The following is a 20792-nucleotide window of genomic DNA, read 5'->3' on the forward strand; positions in this document are numbered from 1 at the left end:
GGGGTTCAGGGGGGTGGAGAGGACTGACTAGGGGAGGGGAGGAACATCGAGTATCGCTGTATGCGGATGATCTACTGCTGTACGTGGCAGACCCAGAAGGGGGAATGCCGGAGATAATGGAACTATTAGCAGAGTTTGGGGACTTTTCGGGGTACAAACTAAATTTGGGCAAAAGCGAGGTTTTTGTGATACACCCGGGGGACCAGGGAGAGGGTATTGGGAGACTCCCCTTCAAGCGAGCAGGAAAGAGCTTTAGGTACTTAGGGGTGCAGGTGGCAAGGAACTGGGGGACCCTCCACAAGTTGAACTTTTCCAGGCTGGTGGAACAGATGGAGGAGGAATTTAAGAGGTGGGACATGGTACCGTTGTCGCTGGCGGGGAGGGTGCAGTCAATCAAAATGACGGTCCTCCCAAGGTTCTTGTTTTTATTTCAGTGCTTGCCCATCTTCCTCCCTAGGGCCTTCTTCAAAAAGGTGACGAGTAGCATCATGAGCTACGTGTGGGCGCATGGCACCCCAAGGGTGAGGAGGGTCTTTTTGGAGCGGAGTAGGGACAGTGGAGGGCTGGCACTACCCAATCTTTCGGGGTACTACTGGGCGGCAAATGTGTCAATGGTGCGCAAGTGGATGATGGAAGGGGAGGGGGCAGCTTGGAAACGAATGGAGAGGGCGTCCTGTGGCAACACAAGCCTGGGGGCCCTAGTAACGGCACCATGGCCGCTCCCCCCCACGAGGTACACCACGAGCCCGGTGGTGGCGGCCACCCTCAAGATATGGGGGCAGTGGAGGCGACATAGGGGGGAAATGGGAGGTCTGTTGGCGGCGCCAATAAGAGGGAACCATAGATTCATCCCGGGGAACATCGACGGGGGATTTCAGAGCTGGTACAGGGTGGGCATACGGCAGCTGAAGGACCTGTTTATAGAGGGGAGGTTTGCGAGCCTGGGAGGGCTGCAGGAGAAGTTTGAGCTCCCCCCGGGAAACATGTTCAGATATTTACAAGTGAAGGCATTTGCTAGACGGCAGGTGGAGGGGTTCCCCCTGCTCCCCAGTAAGGGGGCGAGTGATAGGGTGCTCTCGGGGGTCTGGGTCGGAGGGGGGAAGATATCAGACATCTACAAGATAATGCAGGAGGCGGAAGAAGCATCAGGGGAGGAGCTGAAAGCCAAGTGGGAAGGGGAGCTGGGAGAGCAGATAGAAGACGGGGCGTGGGCGGATGCACTGGAGAAGGTCAATTCTTCCTCCTCGTGTGCGAGGCTGAGCCTCATTCAATTTAAGGTGCTGCATAGAGCTCACATGACGGGGACAAGGATGAGCCGGTTCTTTGGGGGTGAGGACAGGTGTGTCAGATGTCTGGGAAGCCCAGCGAACCATGTGCATATGTTCTGGGCATGTCCGGTGCTGGAAGGGTTCTGGAAGGGGGTGGCAAGGACGGTGTCGAAGGTGGTGGGGTCCAGGGTCAAACCAGGATGGGGGCTTGCGATCTTTGGGGTCGGGGTAGAACCGGGGGTACAGGAGGCTAGGGAGGCCGGAATACTGGCCTTTGCATCCCTAGTGGCTCGACGAAGGATATTAATTCAATGGAAGGACGCGAGGCCTCCAAGCGTTGAAACTTGGATTAACGATATGGCTAGCTATATTCAGCTAGAAAGGATCAAATTTGCCCTGAGAGGGTCGGTACAGGGATTCTCCAGGCGGTGGCAACCTTTCCTTGACTTTTTAGATCAGAGATAGACGTTCGGGGTCGTGGCAGCAGCAACCCGGGGGGGGGGGGGGGGAGGGGGGGGAGGGAGGGAGGGGGGGGGGGGGGGGAGGGAGGGGGGGGAGAGCAAGGGTCGTGGGGGGACATGCACGACTGTAACGCGGGCAAGTCTGCTCGCTGCTCATGTCTGAAACGGTAGGCTGCCTTGTTTGTTAAGGTTGCCTGGGGGGGGGGGGGGGGGGGAGGACTGGTGCGCGCGAGAGGGCGGGCGAGGGAGGGACATTTGCCTAGAGGGATTGTGTTGTAAATAATTTAAAAATTAGTAGGGGTAAATGTTTGTATGGAAAAACTCTTTCAATAAAAATTATTTAAAAAAAAAAAAAAAAAGCAAGAAATAGACTGAGTTACGATATTCTACAACCAATGGATCAAATCTAAGCTCTGCAGTCCTGCCACATGCAGCCGTGAATGGTGGTGAACAATTGAACAACTCACTGGAGGAGGCGGCTGCACACATATCCCCATCTTCAATGATGGAGGAGCCCAGCCCAGTGCAAAAGGCAAGGCTGAAACATTCAGCAACAATCTTCAGCCAAAAGCGCCAAGTAGGTGATCCATCTCGGCATCCTGGAGGTCCCCATCATTGCATACATCAGTCTTCATCCAATTTGATTCACTACTCGAATCAAGAAATGGCCGACCACAATGGATACTGCAAAGACTATGGGCCCTGAAAATATTCTGGCAACAGTACGTAGACTTGTGCTCCAGAACCTGCCACACCCATAGCCTAGCAGTTCCACTACAGCTACAACACTGGTATCTAGCCAGCAATGTGGAATATTGCCCAAGTATGCCTTGTACACAAGAAATAGTAGAAATCCAACCCAGCCAATTGCCATGCCGCCAGTCTACTCTCGATCACCAGTAAAATGATGGAAAGGATCATCAAAAGAGCTATCACGCAGCACTTCCTCAGCTATAACTACTCGCAGACTCACAAACCCAATTTGGGTTCCAACAGGATGACTGCTTCACATCTTCAACTGCTTCATCAATTACCTCACTTCCATCATATGGTCAGAAGTGGGGATGTTCACTGTGGCTGCACCATTTACGATTCCTCACATACTGAGGCAGTCCATGCCCAAATGCAGCAAGACCTGGACTATAGCCAGGCTTGGGCTGACAAATGACAAGTAACATTCGTGCCACGTAAGTGCCAGGCAATGATCATCTCCAACAAGAGAGATCCAAACCAGATCTTTGACATTCGATGTTATCGCCATCGCAACCAGAAACTGAAGTGAACTAGCCAAATAAATACTGTGGCTCCAAGAGCAGGCCAGGAGCTAGGAATCCTGCGATGAGTAACACACAAGGGCAGGAGACACATGGGAACATCACCACCTGCAAGTTCCCTTCCAAGTCATTCACCATCCTGACTTGGAACCATATCATCGTTCCTTCACTGTTGTTGGGTCAAAATCCAAGAACTCATTTTCGTAACAGCAATGTGGGTGTACCTACACCACATTGACTACAGTGGTGCAAGGAGGTAGTTCACCAAATCCTTCTGAAGGTCCAAAAATATGCAGGTTAGGTGGACTGACCATGCTAAAGTGCCCCTTAATGCACAAAAAGTTAGGTGGGGTTACCGGGAATGGGATGGGGGCGGGGGCCTAGGTTGGACCGTCTTCCCAAATGGCCTCCTTCTGCACTGTAGGGATTCTAAGAACTAGGGATGGGTAATAAATGCTGGCCTAGCCAGCGACACCCATATCCTGTAGAGGAGTTAAAATTTTAAAACTTACATTTGATAAGGCATCAAAGCTGTGTGGGAAAGATTGAATAGACCATGAAGGCTGCTTTTTGTACTTGTAACAATGGTGAAATCTTCGCTGTCATTCCCTTGTGAAACCAACAGCAATTTGACACCTACACATGTGCAGTTAAATGCAGAAAGGCTGATTCCTTTTTCCTCCAGAGAGTGCACTGTTGAAGTCCCCAGTGGTTGCAACCTTCAGAAATCACTGAATTGACACTGCTAAAATGACGGTTACGATCTCAGTAAGATTTTCTTCTCCCTCCTCCACCCCCCACAAAAATAGATGAAATTTAAAATCCATGTTATTTAGTAAAAGAAAATAACAACATTGTGCAGTTTAAAACAAATATATTTTACTAAAAAAGTCAAACTAGCAAATATTAAATAATTTCTATCCAATACTATAACATCCAAAGTTAACATGAGTTTTTAAAAATAAATTTAGAATACACAATTATTTTTTTTCCAATTAAGGGGCAATTTAGTGTGGCCAATCCACCTAACCTCCACATCTTTAGGTTGTGGGGGTGAGACCCATGCACACGGGGGGAATGTGCAAACTCCACACAGACAGTGACCCAGGGCCGGGATTGAACCCGGGTCCTCAGCGCTGTAGGCAGCAGTCCCAACCACTGGGCCAAATAACCTGCATCCACCGGCACAATCTTCACCACAAATGTCTGGAGAACCTGCTCAACTTGGTCTCGATTGCATTGACCCACCACTGCTACCATATCAGAAATAGCTTCAACAGCTATATCTTTGCTTATTCGCAACTTCCAGATTTTGCCCGTGCTTCCTTTAGCTTGCCTGAACTACATCAATTGACTCGTCAACTACTACTTCCCAGCTTGGATTGCTCTGTGTCCACTTGTATCTTTCAACCTGTACCTGTATTAGTTTGCTTACAAATTTGGGTTTCCCAACCTCTGCTTGATTCTGTTTCCTTAGAAACTGAGATGGTCAGTTTCCTTTCTATGTTTACATGTTCCGTTTCCCTTTTTGCTGTCTTTGCAGTTCTGTTTTAGTTAGGGGCCTGGATTCTCCGCCCCGCCACATTTCAGGTTCACCCCGCCGACAGGATGCTCCGTTACGCCGGCTGGTCAATGGGGTTTCCCATTGTGGGGCAGTCCCACGCCACTGGGAAACCCCCAAACTGCTGGCAAAACGGAGCACCCCACCGGCAGAGAATCCAGCCCAAGATCTGCCTCAAAAACGTACAAATTACATTTTTAAAAACATAGTATCCCTCACTTGGGAAGATTTTTGAGGTTTTTAAAAATTCTTTTGTGAGTGAGATGTGGGTGCCACTTTCAGAGTCCTACTAGCTGTCAGTTGCCCAAGTGATGCTATGCCATGTTTCATGATCATTTTTCAGAGTTTCAACCAATAGACAATGTCAAAGAAATTAGAATGAGACTTTAATTGAACCATACTAAATTAATGCAGGGTGGCTGAAGAAAATAACAAAGACCAAAAACACGGGGGAGAACAAAGACAAAGGCCACATAATAAAGAGGGCATAGCGGAAATTCAACCAAAAAATTCACTAAATATTTACAAAAGATGAAGTTAGAAGTAGCTAATGCCAAGTCAAACTTTTTTTGTACGGAATCCAGAATGAGATTTTAAATGAAATGCAATAAACCACATAGCCTATACAGCTAATGGAAGAGTAGAAAATGACAAGATGGTTATCAACAACCTTAACTGGGTGAAAATGCTATATTTTCAACCTAAATGAAGAATCAGTGAGGCAAGATGGACTATGACAGGGGAAAAGGAGTTGCAGAACAGCAGCATTTATAGTCTGCAGTGGGCATATACAGTTGCATAAACCACAACCAAGAACAAAACTGAACTATAATTTAATTCACTGAGTTTAATTTGGGTTGAGAATATACACTGGAATAATTTAGGAGTTCTATCATCACATTCCAGATCCAATATATTTTCAAATACAGTATTCTTGTTCCATGGCTCTTCCATAGTGATAGATCTATGAATGGAAGCTGGTTGCATTTCAACTCTTAAGTAAATTTTTGTAATAGCGTTTATTTATGATCATTTGAATACTACATACTCTCACAGCTGTCTGTCTTTCACTGACAATATTTTTACTATGTTAGAGAAGATACTATTGCTATCTAATATGCAAGGTGCCATTTGAAAGGCTAATTAACATCAGTCTTGTGGTTTCATGTCAAATATCGGCAAGGAAGTCTCTTGATGATTACCACTGACTGCCAGCTAATAAATCCATATTCCTCCATGTTAAGGATTACAAAGGAAGCACTGAGGGTAACAATGGATGCAGAATATGCTGTGGGTGGAGAGTTCAAAGCCATTGCCAACGTGGCTTAGCAGCATCGCCACTGACACACTGGTCTTGCTACAGGTCCTGCCACGGATGCACACGTCCATGGCAGCATTGGTTGGAATGTCCACAGCACAGTTCTTGCAGAGACTGGTCCTGTGTTTACACTGAGGTCTCCCTCAATGTTGTGTAGCAGGAGAGATTAAGAACAGATCAATCAGCTAAAATCTAGAAATCCATGAGGAACTACAGGCCATCAGCAGCAGCAGAATTGTATTCAACTGTAATATCAGGGACTGATATATTCCTCCCTCCACTGTTACAATCAAATCAAGGGGACTAACTCAGATTTAATTAATCTAGGAGAGCATACCAAGCATAACTAAAAATGAGACGCCAACCCAGCAAAGCTACAATACTGGACTACTTACAGGAACACAGGAAGCAGCATGCTTTAGACAGAGTTTAACTGGTCCCATAATCAACACGGCAGGTCTAAGTTTTCCTGTTCTGCCTCATCCAGACATGAATGGTGCTGGGTTCATTAAGCAACTAACAGGAGGTAGCTCCACAAATCTCACGGCCAAAGTGTTCAGACAGGCATGCTGAGTGAATGATCCTTCACAGCCTCCTCTTCAAAGATTCAGTCTTCAGTGATTCAATTCACTCCACATGACATCAAACGTTAACTGAATACATGAGTCACGGCAAAGGGAACGGGCCCCAACACATACCGCATGTAATGCTGAAGACCTGTATTCCAGAACTTGCCATGCCTCGAGCCAAGCTGTTTCAATTCAGCTGTAACAGGAGCATTTGCCTACAATGTGAAAAATTGCCCACCCTGTCATACAAGAAAAGCTAGATAATTTTGGGGTGGTCATTTCAGAATCTCCTCTAAAATCGGCAGCAAACATCAGGAGCTCCTATGCAAGCAGATGAATACGGAAATCCAGATATGCTGCCAATAAAACCACAAGATACAGGAGCAGAAGTAGGCCGTTCAGTCCACTGAGTGCTCTACCATTCAATGAGATCATGAATCTGATGTGATAATCCTCAACTCCACCTTCCCGCCATATCCTTACTGAGTAAATATCTATATCTCAGCCCTCTGCAGTACAGTATTCACTATCCTCAGAGAAGAAATTCCTCATCTTTGTCTCAAATAGGCGTCCCCTCTGGTCCTATACTCTCCCACAAGGGGAAACAACCTCAGCATCTACACTGTCAAGCGCCCCTGAGAATTCTCTATGTCTCAACAAGGTCGCCTCTCATTCCTCTAAGCTCCAGTGAGGGGCAGCGCTGTAGCACAGTGGTTAGCACTGCTGCCTCCGCGCCAGGCGCCCGGGTTCGATTCCAGACTTGGGGGGCTGTCTGTGTGGTGTTTGCATGTTCTCCCCGTCTGCATGTGTTTCCATCAGGTGCTCCAGTTGCCTCCCACAATCAAAAGGTGTGTAGATTAGGTGGGGTTACGTGGATATGGTGGGGTAGTGGGCCACGGTAAGGTCCTCTTTCAGAAGGTTTGTGCAGACAAGTTGGGCCGAATGGTCTCCTTCAGCATTGTAGGAATTTTATGGACTCTATGGACTACAGACCCAACCTACTCAAACCGTCCTCATAAGAAAATCCCACCATACCTGGGATTAATCTGGTGAACTTTCTCTGAACTGCCTCCAAAGCCGGTGTATCTTTCCTTAGAAAAAGGGACCAAAACTGTTCACAGTACTGTACTCGGGTATGGTCCAATTAGTGCCTTGTATGGTTTTAGCAAAGCTTTCCTTTTTAAAAATAAATTTAGAATATACAATTCTTTTTTCCCCAACAAGGGGCAATTTAGCTTGGCCAATTCACCTACCCAACACATCTTTTTTGGGTTGTGGGGGTGAACCCCACACAGACACAGGAAGATGTTCCTAATTTTATACTCCATGCCCTTTGAAATGAAGACCAACATTCCATTTGACTTCCCAATTACATGTTGAATTTGCATTCTAGTTTTCTGTGATTAATGCATGTGGACTCCCAAATCCCTTATGCTGCAGCTTTCTGCAGTCTTTCTCCAATTAGTAATACTCAGCTCCTTTAGTCTTCCTACCAAATTGCATAAATCCACATTTTCCTACAATATATTCCAATGGCCAAGTTTTTGCCCACTCTATTAACCTATACCCCTCTATAGACAATGTGTCATCCTCACCACCAGCCTTTTCACCTATTTGTGTGTCATCCGCAAACTTGGCAATAGTACATTCACTTCCCTCGTCCAAATTATTAATATATATTGTAAATAATTGTGGCCCCAGCACTGATCCCTGTAGCACTCCACTAGTCACAGGTTGCCAGCCTGAAAATGTCCCTCTTATCCCAACTGCGTCTTCTATTAGTTAGCCAATGTTTCTACACGTCTCCAGAGATCCCATTTCGCACTTGTGGCACCCAAGAAATCCAAAATCAACTGAATTGAAGAGCATTTCCACCCTTACACTGATGGTCTGTAAAAACCCACAAAAAAGTTACACATTGTTGAATATGAGGTTTTTAATGGCATATGATTTCTGCTAAGCACATTTAGTGGCCCAAGAAGTTAACTTTGTTATTTGTGGAATGCCAAATTATTCCATTATCATACATTAAAATTCCATAGATTAAAAAAATATATATTATTTTTAAAAGGTTGTTTTAATATTTATTTAGTTTCTACCTTAATCAAATTAATTTAAATTTTTGAATAGTGAAATAAAGTGAAGGTTATAAAAGTTCTTTAACTTGGTTTGCTGGATGTCAATATTTCAGTGTGATTAGCTGCTTACCTGCTTGTTGACATCTCTGCGGTTACACACCAAGACATCCACGTGACTGCGCACAAGGTTTCAACTGCTGACAGGAAAGGGGAAAGCACACCACAAAGATCACTAGATCTTTGTGGGCAGCTTTCTGCTTCAACGTCAGCAGCAAATGCCATTATTTCACCGCTGACCACAAAATCCAGACTTTTAACTAAAAGGAAAGGCCACTGACAAGTTATCTGTTACAAGGTAGACTTTTTATTTCTAAAAGAAATCATAAGCCGTCTAAACATTCAAAACGAAGCGGCACGGTGATGACCGGGTGATGAATTGTTCAGCTACATCCACATATTCATGGCTACGCCCTGGCTGTTGGAAGGCCAATTTACTTGTAACTATCGTGCTTTGGCTTGGCCCTCCCTATCTCTGTAATCACTTCTAGCCCTATAACCATCCGAGATACTTGTAGGGCTCTAATTTGGGACCTTTGAGCATTCCCAATTTTGATCACACCACAATTGCTGGCTGTGCCGTCAGCTGGCTAGGTCCTAGGTTCTGGAATTTACTCTCCAAAACTTTTCTCCTCTCTATTTTGATTTCCTCCTTTTCCTCAAGACCAACCTCTCGTACCAAGCTTTTGGGCATCTGCCCTGATATCTCTATGTGGCTCAGGGTCACATTTTACTTTATAATGCTTCGGTGAAAGGCTTTGCGGTATTTTATCACATTAAATGGGTTTTGTAAATGTATTTTGCTGTTGTTAGTGCTGGCATTCATAAAAAGCTATAGGGGTCTTACAAAGTCGAAGTCCCACATCTGCTTAAGCATAATGCACGACAGACCTTCAGTTGTCCATAACCATCATTGGTACACAGAAATAGGAGTTGGCCATTCAGCCCCTCAAGCTTGTTCAGCCATTAAATTACATCATAATTGGTCTGCTTTCCAGCCCCATTTACCCACCTTTAATACTCTTACCTAACAAGCTATCAATCTCAGTAGTTGATTAGTCATGTTTCTCCTGCTTCAGAGTGACAGATGAAAGTTAAACATCCATATGTGCTACCTTGTGCTAATCAAAATCAACCGCAATCGCCCCAGATTTCAAGCTTCCCCATACATCTCTCCTTTCAACTATCAAATAGTAAAACAGACAACTTACAATACTGTGGTTGTTGCTGAAGCAAACTCCTCCATGAAGACGAAACCTGAACTAGTGAAACTTGCTGAGTTTTCAGTGGTCTTGTAACACCATCTTGGACAGGGAGGATCTTCGAAACACTGTCATCTCTGGGATCCTACCTACAACAAGGTGAGAATTGGCTATCTACACTGTTTAGCTATGTACCTACTTAATATGGCATTCCAAATGTCATTTTACTTAAATCGTTTTGCTTGTAAACAAAGTTTTGTTTCCTGGTTATGGGCTTAGCACACATTAGTTTTTATTTAACCCAAGCGGAACCTTGACTGATTCAGAATTACTGCTGAGAGCACCAGACGTGCCCCTGCTCTCCATCTTAATCATGGATGGCTGGTGCTTGCCCTTTGCCATCACATGCTCTGATAGAGCTGCTCTTTATTAATAGGGCTGGCTTTCTTCTGTTGGCCAGGAGCAACTGAGCCAACCACGATGCTTGTTTCCCTATCCATTCAATGTAGTTGGCATTCCAATGGAGCTAAAGTATGGCATTCTTACCCATTTTACATACCATCTTGGCTGATAACCAACTATCAGTAGCCTAGGAAGTAATGCATACACAATGATCAGAAAGCACACACATTTTGCTTTTCATCTCAACATTTTACCAACAAATACACAAAAGTAGTACACAGGTATATGTCATGCAACGCGAGTACGGAAATCATGTGGACATAGTGTGCATTACTCACATGTTAACTACCTTTTAATCAAAAGCACTGATTGGATATCCACATATTGGATAATATGTTGCTAAACTTTAAACTAAAACTTATCCCTCTCAGAGAATGACTTCAGCTGTTATTTTGTGCAAGTGAAACCATTGTGAAAACTGGATTCAATTCCAGACGAGACCATTGGTTGTTGAAGTCGACATGAACTGAGTTAGGACAGTCTTAATCCAGGTCTTAGTGCACATAGTCCTTAAACCAAAAAAAAACCCGAACCTGATAATTCATCAAAGGATGGTGCATCTACCCAAGCAGTAATTGTGAATACAATATATATCTTCAAAAGGGGCTGAATAGAGACCATTGCACAACTAAGTGGTAGGTAGAGGAGACTTTAAGTCTCAGAATGAAGACAATTCTATAAAATGATTAACTGTACTTTCCTGCAATCCATATATCAATGAAACACTCACCTTAAAAACAATCCAACCAGAAAGAAAATTCTATGCACTGCAATGATCCAAATAGTAATATCTGGCAAACATGAATAGTGAGTGATTCTACTCACAATTCATTCATGTAATTTTTTGAGACTCAGCATAGTTCACAATGTAGACTACCTCTTAGTTTAGACATAAAAGGCTGAGTTTAATACTCAAGTTAAATAAATCAGTTTATTGTCTTTCAGTTTGTTATTCTAAGGAACATTTTGTATTCTCGTGCTTGGATCCATATTACTTTTCTAAAGAATGAGATGGGTAAATGAAAGAAAATTTTATTCCTTGAAAGATGACATTCAGAAATAAATATACTGGGTAATTAAGAATTTATGTCAGTCAAGTAGAGTTGACCAACAAAAACGCCTAGGATTTGGAAAAATATCCAGCTAAACACAAAACAATACACCAAGGTACAAAGTCACTTCCCAGGCCAAACATCAAAACCCACATACCAGCACAGAGAATGTTAAATAATGACAGCAACATACAATATTCTATTAACGAAAGCATTAGTCATAAATAACCACTGATTTAGCAGCAATAGATTTTGCCTTACATTTTCTGGAATTCTTTGAGTCTGTAACTGAATTGGCTTATGAGGACTATCAAGTGAACATTATGCACTGGGATATTGAGAAAATGTTTCCCAATGAGCCACCTGCAAGCATTTGAGATGACAAATGCTTTGGAATTAGTGACAAATTAGCTACTTTGGCATAAAAATCACTTGCTAAACAAAGTAGGCGGTGATAATGAATCAAATATTCTCGTCAGGGAGAAAGAGATAGGCGTGGACTAATGCAGTTCCAGAAATTTGTTCTGACCTTTCTGCTCTTCGCACTACAAAAATGATATGAAGAATACCTCTATCCAATTTATTATGCAACATAATAGTGCCACGCTGTTTGGCCAAGACTGCTCATGATTTGAACTAATTCATGTTTAAATTTGAGCGTGATACACATTAGAACAGGAAGTATGAAACTTGGGTCACAATGATGGCAAAGGAGAGATGGTGAGGGGCAATTCGTTCATCACATCAGAATGATTTCTTCCACATTTGCAGATGATGTTGAACTGGGCCCTTGATCTCTACAGCCTCTAGGGTGGGATGCAATACTCTTATATTGCTCCATCTTATATTGCTTCTCTTGTTGAGCGTTAGCAAAGACTGCAGAAATGCAGACCGATTCCAAAGCCCTTTTCCACTGGTAAGCAGGTGACCATTGTTTGTCCAGATGAGGAAAATGTTATAGAGGTTCTAAATTTTCAAGTCTCATAGGGAATATATTTTGCTAACTTGCAAAATGTGCAATAGTTACAATGGCCCCAAAATAAATCACTTTAGCTAGAAAATCTCACAGGTTAGGTGTTATAGACAAGTGGTTTGCCACCAAACAAATGATTTTTGACACGTATAGTTTACTGTTTTACTCAAACACAATTGCAACAAAGGGAGAAAATGGCCGAGGAGAAAGCTAAATGTTTCATTAGATCCAGCAGGAAGAGGATAGTCAGGGTGGGAGAGACCGCCCGAAACATCAAGACAGCATTTCATAGAATCCTTACAGTGCAGGAAGCCAGTCAGACCATCAAGTCTGCACCAACCCTTTGAACGACCACACTACCTAGGCCAAATCCCCCGTCCTATTCGTGCAACGCCACGCGAAGGGACAATCCGTCTAAATCTTCACATCTTTGGACTGTGGGAGGAAACCTACGCACTTGGAGGAAACCCATGCAGAGAGGGGGAGAATGTGTAAATGCCACACAGTCACCAGAGATCAGAATCAAACCCGGGTCCCTGGTGCTGTGAGGCAGCAGTGCTAACCACTGTGCCATAGTGCCGCATTTGACAAGTGTGGTATCAAGAAGCCCTTGGAAAACTGGGGTCAATGGGAATCGGGGGAAGATTTCTGCTGGATGGAATCACACCCAGCTCAAAGCAAGATGGTTTTGATTGTTGGAAGTCAATTATCTTAGTTCCAGGGCATCACTGCAGGAGTTTCCCAGGGTAGTGTACTAGGTCCAACCTTCTTCAGCTGCATCAATAACCTTCCTCCCACCAGAAGGTCAGAAGAGGGGATATTCGCTGATGATTGCACAATGTTCAGCACCATTCGTACCCCCTCAAGTACTGAAAAAGTCCATGTCAAAATGTAGCAAGACCTGGACAAGTAGCAAATAACATTCACACCATACAAGTACCAGGCAATGACCATCTCCAGTAAGAGAGAATCTAACCATCAGCCCATGACATTCAATGACATTACCATTGCTGAATTCTCCACCATCAACATCCTGATGGCTTACCATTAACCAGAAGCTGAACTGAATTAGCCAGACAAATACTGTGGCTACAAGTGCAGGTCAGGGGCTTGGAACCTTGTGGCGAGTAACTCACCTCCTGACTCCCCAAAGTCTGTCCACCATCTACAAGGCACAAGTCAAAACTGTGATGGAATACTTTCCACTTGTCCTGGATGAGTGCAGCTCCAAGAACACTGGAAAAGCTTGACACCATCCAGGACAAAGCAGCCTGCTGATTGGCACTCCATTCGCAAATTTCATCCCCTCCACCATCAACACACTGTGGCAGCAGTGTATACCATCTACAGGGTGCACTGCAGGAACTCAGCAACCCTCCTCAGACAGCACCGCACAAACCCACGGCCACTACCATCCAGAAGGACAAGGGCAGCAGACACATGGGAACACCACCATTACTGCAAAGTTATCCTCCAGCCCATTCAAAATCCTGACTTGGAACTATATCGCCATCCCTTCACTGTCGCTGTGTCAAAATCCTGGAACTCGAGGAAAAATGAAACAAAAGTACAAAAGCATCTCACCCATACACGGTCTTTGAGTTAGTCCCTTCCTCTTCCCACCCCTAATTTAGGGCCATAGAATTGCTATAGTGAGGAAGGAAACCATTTGGCCCATCAAATCTGCACCAATCCTCTGGAAGAACACCCCAGGTCCACTCCCCCGCCCCAACCCCATCTAACCTGCACATCTTTGCACTGTCAGAGAAAACCGGAGCACCAGGAGGAAACTCACTTGAACATGGGAGAAAGTGCAACTCCACACAGTCACCCAAAGCTGGAATTGAACCCAAGTCCCTGAGGTTGTGAGGCAGAAGTGCTAACCATTGTGTTACCATGTGACCCCTAGGGCTATTTTGACCCGTGTGAAAGATAAATGAATAAGCTATTTACTCAAGTTGTTTTAAAAAATATATACTCTTCTGTTGTAAATGTCTTCATCCAATAATGATATTCTTTTCAATATGTAATAAGATGCCCACAAAGCATCCTACTCTCCATCCTACCAATGCACATGCTCCCTGAACTGTAGTTCATATTTAATGAACTAGTCACTAATGTTGCTAGTCACAAATACTTTTCTTTAAAGAGGTGAGTTGCATCTACTTCTTAGCAGCCATACCACCTTGAACACGCTCCCATTTTAAAACATAAACCTCTGTATGATTACATAAAGCAGTGTAAATGGCAATTGCTGCAAATTTGTTTTTGATTATTCCATACAAATAGATAAAATAATGCTTGATGTGTGGGAAAGAAGCTAGCGTATTGATAGAACTTTAATTTGTGACGACTGTGTAAATAAAGTGCCTCCCAGGATAACATAATTAAAATGCACTCAACTCAAAAAGGCCTAATACAAGCTTGCTTATCGTTTTTATAATGCACCCATTGTTTAAATAACTAGTGAAGCTATAATTACTCTTTAATAATAACATCTTTTTAAACTTACTGAGAAGTATCTTGGTCCTAAAGCCCTGCTGAGATTAGAATTCTCAAGTTGGAAAATAGATGAATCTTTGCACTTTACCATTCTGGATGTACTCGGGTAGGTCGTTGGAAAATCATTTTGTTAACAAATCAAATGCAAAGCATTACACTTGTTAAGTAACTTTTAGACGGAAAACTGAAAGGAGAGGTTACAGCTTCACTATTTTTTTAGATAATGGATGTATTACAGAGACGATAAGTGTTAGTTGCATTGGGTTGCTTTCATGTCATAACCACAAAGGCATTGGGTTGCTTTCATGTCATAACCACAAAATGGCACCAAGAAAGCAGAATGAACAAACAGTGAATGACAAGCAACCCAAGGGTGAAGCAAAGCAGTCATTTAAGAAAATGCTAGGTGCCCATTAAGAGAGAGAGAGAAGCTAGTCTTCAGATGTTTCAAAAATGTAAAACAGTTTAAACTACTATAATAAAATCTAAATTTAACAGCATAATTTTCAAAGGAATTCCAAAACAATGGAAAAGAAACTCTTTTCCCATCCAAATTAGCATGCTTTCAATAATGCTTTTACAGAAAATATGTCCACCCACCTAAGAGTGCAGCAAAGATAACAAAGCGACTTGGATTCAGATCCAGTTGCTTGGCAACTTCATGCATCAGGTATTGGTTGGTAGTGAGGCTTTTGCCATTCCGGCTCAGTTTAAGGGCATGGGCACTGAAATAGTACTGGATGTTACACAACGCATAATCTGAGTCATAAGCAAGGAGGCCATGGAAACCATTCTCTCTGCAGAAGGCAATCACTTCTTGATGGTGATCTTCAATGCTCTGTGCAACCTGCAAAATAATCAGACATTTTATCTACACATCACCTGGAATGGACATGAACAGTTAGTAAGCTATTATATGAATAAGTCATAAGATAATTTAACTATGAAATCATAAACACATTTTTGATTATAACAAATGTGCCTGAGGTTCCATTGACACAAGTGTAATTATCTTTATATTTCTGGTACATTTCAAATATTATGGCAAATTAGCATCTATGAAATATTTGTATCCAAAACAGTTACCAGCAATACAACAGAGTTTAATACATTAAAATGTTACTCAAGAGCTTTTCCTCTCAGCTGTAGTGCTCAGCACTGCAACAAAATCACTCAATTTTCTCCCCAATGTTAAAGGTCCCCAGGGTTTCAATAGATTCCTTGTCTAACTTAAACAAAATACATCTCTGCTAACTGTCACAGGATGAACAATATAAACCTTCATTTAATTTTCCTATTCTGCCAACAAAATACCAAATCCTCAACTTACATGTCTCCAATTGGTTAGTCAGACTGGGAAAATTAACCCTGCAACTTTTCTTGGACCTATTCAGTGACACACCAACATCTAAGCATGTTTTTTTTTGTGGGATAGGATGGGGCACAATGTGTTAGAGAAGGGACGGCGAGTAGGAAAAACAGCAGGGATAAAAATGATACCTGGGGAAATTAAGCTGATTAAGGTTACTAGCTTTTAAGCACTGCCGTAAACCATGAACCGTTCATTAAAAAAGTAAACCACGCACACATGAACTGCCTGTACAAAGCACAATAACTTTGTGAAAGATTTATATTTACTGCATAAACCTCCTTTCATGACTTCAGGATATTCCAAAGTGTTTTAGAACCAATGAAGTATGTTTAGGGCACGGTCAATGCTATAATGTTGGAAAAATAGGCAGGCAACTTCATTCAACAAGGTCCCACAATTGGCAATAATGACCAGATAAGGAATTTTGGAAGATGCATCTACTACTATTTCTACAAGCACTTCTTTTAATATGCTAGGTTGCAGGCCATTAGTCCAGGAGACTTGACAGTCTTTAGTCCAATACGTTTATCTAGTTTTCTTTTCTAATGATGAAAGTTTATCCCTCCCTTTTGCGCATTGATTTTCTACTATTTATTGGCTTGCTTTTAGAGTCTTTGACCGTGATGATAGATTCAAGATATTTGTTCAAAACCTCTTTGTTTCCCATTAATTTCCCAGACTCATCCTCAATGGACTAACATTACTTTAGCTATTCTTTTTACTTACCATATCTGCAACTGCTCCTTACCATCTTACCTTTTAATTCATTTTCCTAAGCCACTACAACCGTGTTTTCAGATCTTCATAATTGCCTTTATTTAAGTTTAAGACACTAGTTCCAGACCCAAGTTTCTCACTCTCAAACTGAATGTGCAATTTATCATGTTATAATCACTCTTCCCTAGAGGATCCTTCACTATGAGATTAATTAATCCTGTTGCATTAGCAGGTCTAAAATAGCCTGCTCCCTGGTTGGTTCTACAATGTATTCTTCAAAGAAACTGCCCCAAATACACTATTAACTTGTCCTCAAGGCTACCTATCCATATGAAGGTTCAAATTGCAAGTATTGCAGTGCCTTTCTGACAAATCAGGCCAAGTGGTATCTACGCCAGTGCTCTGCAGCTCAATTAAATCCCACTTCCCCACCTCGGTCTCATAGCCCTGCAAATTTTCTCATTTCAAATAATTATCCGATTCCCTTTTCAAAACCACAATTGAATATGCTTCTGCCACTCACTTCTTCTTTTGCTAATTATCTTCAACCAGTGTCATCCTCTGGTACTGGCCTCAGCTTTTATCACTCCATTTTCTTTCTGCCTATCCTTCCCAAATGTCAAACACCCCTGAATACTCAGCTTGCAACCACATCTCTATAGTGGCTATCAGATAATTTACCTTGTCAACACAACACATTACTTCTGATGTGAGGCACCACAAAGTTTCCCAGATGAAGCCTCCATTTTCTGTCATATGCGAACAGCTGCAGTTACTATAATTGTTATGCCTCACTCCCACTCTCTCTATGGATCACAGAACCTGCTTTAATTAGTTTCAAATTAACAGGTAAAATTCTAAATGGGAGCAAGTACATCATCCATCAATTATTGTAAACCAGTTTCATTTTAACAAGGACAGATGTACCTGTACAGAAATACCCCAGGGCACCAGTTAAGTGGATACAAAGCTGGGAAAGGGTGTGATCGCAAATGTTAATACAAATTCCAAAAATAATCCGAGCATACATGGCCACAAATTGCAAGAAAAACAAACAAGCAGAGGCAAGGATAATAGGAAAATAAAACTAAAATAGGTAAACATGAAATTGCGTAAAGTAAACAAAGGAAGAAGAAAAAATTAACAAATAAAACTTTGGGAATTGGTAGTACTTCAAATACTGGGCAATAAGCCATAATGCACAAACCCCAATACAAATTTACAAAAAGAATGTTAATGTTCAAATGCAACAACAACTTGCATTTACGCAACACCTATAATGTAGAAACAAATCTCATGGTGCTTCTAAGGGGGATGGAAATTGCAGGAATGGAAAGCATATTCATTAGTACACTGGATTAAAATGACAATGGCAATTTAGTGCCTCAAGAGGTAGAATTAAGAAAATGGATGCTGCACCAAAGGAGAAAATATTAAAAGCAAATAGCTTGCTGAAAAGGAGCTCTTAAAGTAGGAGCTGAGGATGGAGACGCAAAGAGATGCAGGGAATGATTTCCAGGAGGTGGGACCAAGGTGGCTGAAAGCCAATGGTAACGGTCAATGGCAGGAGATGCAAAAGGGGATGCAAGTCAAAGGGCTGAAGAGTTCAGGGTGAGTGTCTGAAACATTGGAGGAGAAAGGACATGGAGGGATTTAAACATGAATAGTAATTTTGTATTTGTGGTGCTGGTGAATCAGGAGCAAAAGTAAATCAAGGAACAAGCAATGGATGAGTGGCTAGAGTTTTGAATTAACTAAAGTTTACAGAAGTCAGAGAATGGGAATCCAGCCAGATATGGGATGTGATAATTGCATTGATAAGGTTTCAGCAGCAACTGGACCAAGTGGACCAAGGCACACAATGTCAAAATTATCAATGGTCCTCAGGCATTTCAAAGAGGTTGATATTATTGCAGAGTCCCTCACAAGCAGAAAGGTAACACCACTGAACGTATGCCACACTTCATACTTCTGCATAAACAACAGCAACTTATATATACATTCAAGTCCCTTTAACATAATAAAGCAGAGGTTGGCACTGCTGCATCACAGCACCAGGGACCCGGATTCAATTCCGGCCTTGGGTGACTGTGTGGAATTTGTATGTTCACCACGTATCTGCGCAGGTTTCCTTCCACAGTCCAAAGATGTGAAGGTTGGGTGGATTGGCACATGCTAAATTGCCCTTGTGGTTAGATGAATTACGGGGTTAGGATGGGGATGCAGGGCGGCACGGTGGCACAGTGGTTAGCATTGCTGCCTACGGCGCTGAGGACCCGGGTTCGAATCCCGGCTCTGGGTCACTGTCCGTGTGGAGTTTGCACATTCTCCCCGTGTCTGCGTGGGTTTCACCCCCACAACCCAAAGATGTGCAGGTTAGGTGAATTGGCCACGTTAAATTGCCCCTTAATTGGAAAAAATGAATTGGATACACTAAATTTATAAAAAAAAAAAAAAAGGATGGGGATGCAAGTCCAGATGGGGTGCTCGAGGGTCAGTGCAGACTCGATGGGCTGAATGGCCACCTTCCACACTGTAGGGATAGAACATAGAACAGTACAGCACAGAACAGGCCCTTCGGCCCTCAATGTTGTGCCAAGCCATGATCACCCTACTCAAACGCACATATCCACCCTATACCTGTAACCCAACAAAACCCCCCCCCCCCCCCCCCCCCCCCCCTTAACCTTACTTTTATTAGGATACTACGGGCAATTTAGCATGGCCAATCCACCTAACCCGCACATCTTTGGATGCTATGATATGATTCAAAGCTAGTTCACAGAACCATTGCAAAAAAAGATATGTGGTTGAAAAAGCTAATTTCTGCCACTGTAAGCAAAAAGAAATCAAACGTTTTTTGGTGAAGCATAAATTAACCTCTAAAAAGCGACGGACTTGGCTTTCTTGCTGCGATTGACTGGCAGAAATGAAAGCCAGAAAAAGGGTTGCAGCGAAACTTAATCGAACTGCAGTGTACCGCTCTTAGTTCAACCACAATTTTTCAGAACACTCACCCAAGCATCCTGTCGTTCAACACAAACCAGACCACGTTAGGGAGCAAATAACATTTGAAATCAATTTGCTGACTGATGTATGATATACATCATTTTACATCTGTATTGTTACTACTATAAGTTCAACCATCTAATCACCGAAAGGTAGCCTGGACATATTCACTATTCTTCCATTTTGTTACTCTGATTGACAATAATAGATCTGTTGTACTTAGTTAACTGATCAGTTAATAAACATAACCACTCGGAAAATGACTTAAATAAAAATCATCCTTGCCCAGAAAGTCTAACCAAAGCCCAAAGGACACTTTAATCTAATCTTAATAACTTAATGAAAACCACAGTACTTCATCCAGAATACTATTTAAAAACAGCACTTTTGTGTGGATGCAACTGATAACCGTAAAGTAGTTTAGTGATTACAAGGTTAAAAGTAAATTGTTCACAGAATTTCCATACAGTTGAAAATATGCCAACTTGAACATAGTCCTCACAAAATGCCTTTTTTTTTTTACAAGAAGGCGACTAGGGGCTTTTCACAGTAACTTCATTTGAAGCCTACTTGTGACAATAAGTGATTTTCATTTCATTTCAAGTATAATTCCTCACAAATTACTGTTTCAGGATTTAGAATCAATTGAAATTGCATGCTTATTTTAAACTTGGGACATTTTAGGTTAGAATCTCAAATTCCAATATTTCGTAAAGTTTAAAGTTTATCAGCTTTATATTATTTCACATACTTGAACTTTGTTTGAAACATTCATTTCACACTAGTTAAAAAGGAGATAGATCGACTAATATATCTTCTGTAATGCTGTTCAAAGTCAGCAGATACATGGTTTCAAAATAAGGGTGCATATGTCGAATAGTCTATAATGTCAAGATCGCTGATTAAATGTTACATGT

At 42.4% G+C, this 20792-nt stretch overlaps 1 protein-coding gene across 3 annotated transcripts in view; it reads right to left on the reverse strand.

Annotated features, from left to right (window-relative positions):
• Positions 1 to 20792, reverse strand: part of LOC119973996 (constitutive coactivator of PPAR-gamma-like protein 1 homolog) — a 167822-nt gene that overhangs the window by 113613 nt on the left and 33417 nt on the right. For all 3 annotated transcript variants that reach the window (XM_038812752.1, XM_038812751.1, XM_038812753.1), the window contains exon 2: positions 15378 to 15624. In XM_038812752.1, coding sequence (XP_038668680.1) covers positions 15378 to 15624 — 247 coding nt within the window. The remainder of the gene's footprint in view (positions 1 to 15377; positions 15625 to 20792) is intronic.

Source organism: Scyliorhinus canicula, chromosome 11, assembly GCF_902713615.1.
Source record: "Scyliorhinus canicula chromosome 11, sScyCan1.1, whole genome shotgun sequence".
Taxonomy (NCBI): Eukaryota; Metazoa; Chordata; class Chondrichthyes; order Carcharhiniformes; family Scyliorhinidae; genus Scyliorhinus; species Scyliorhinus canicula.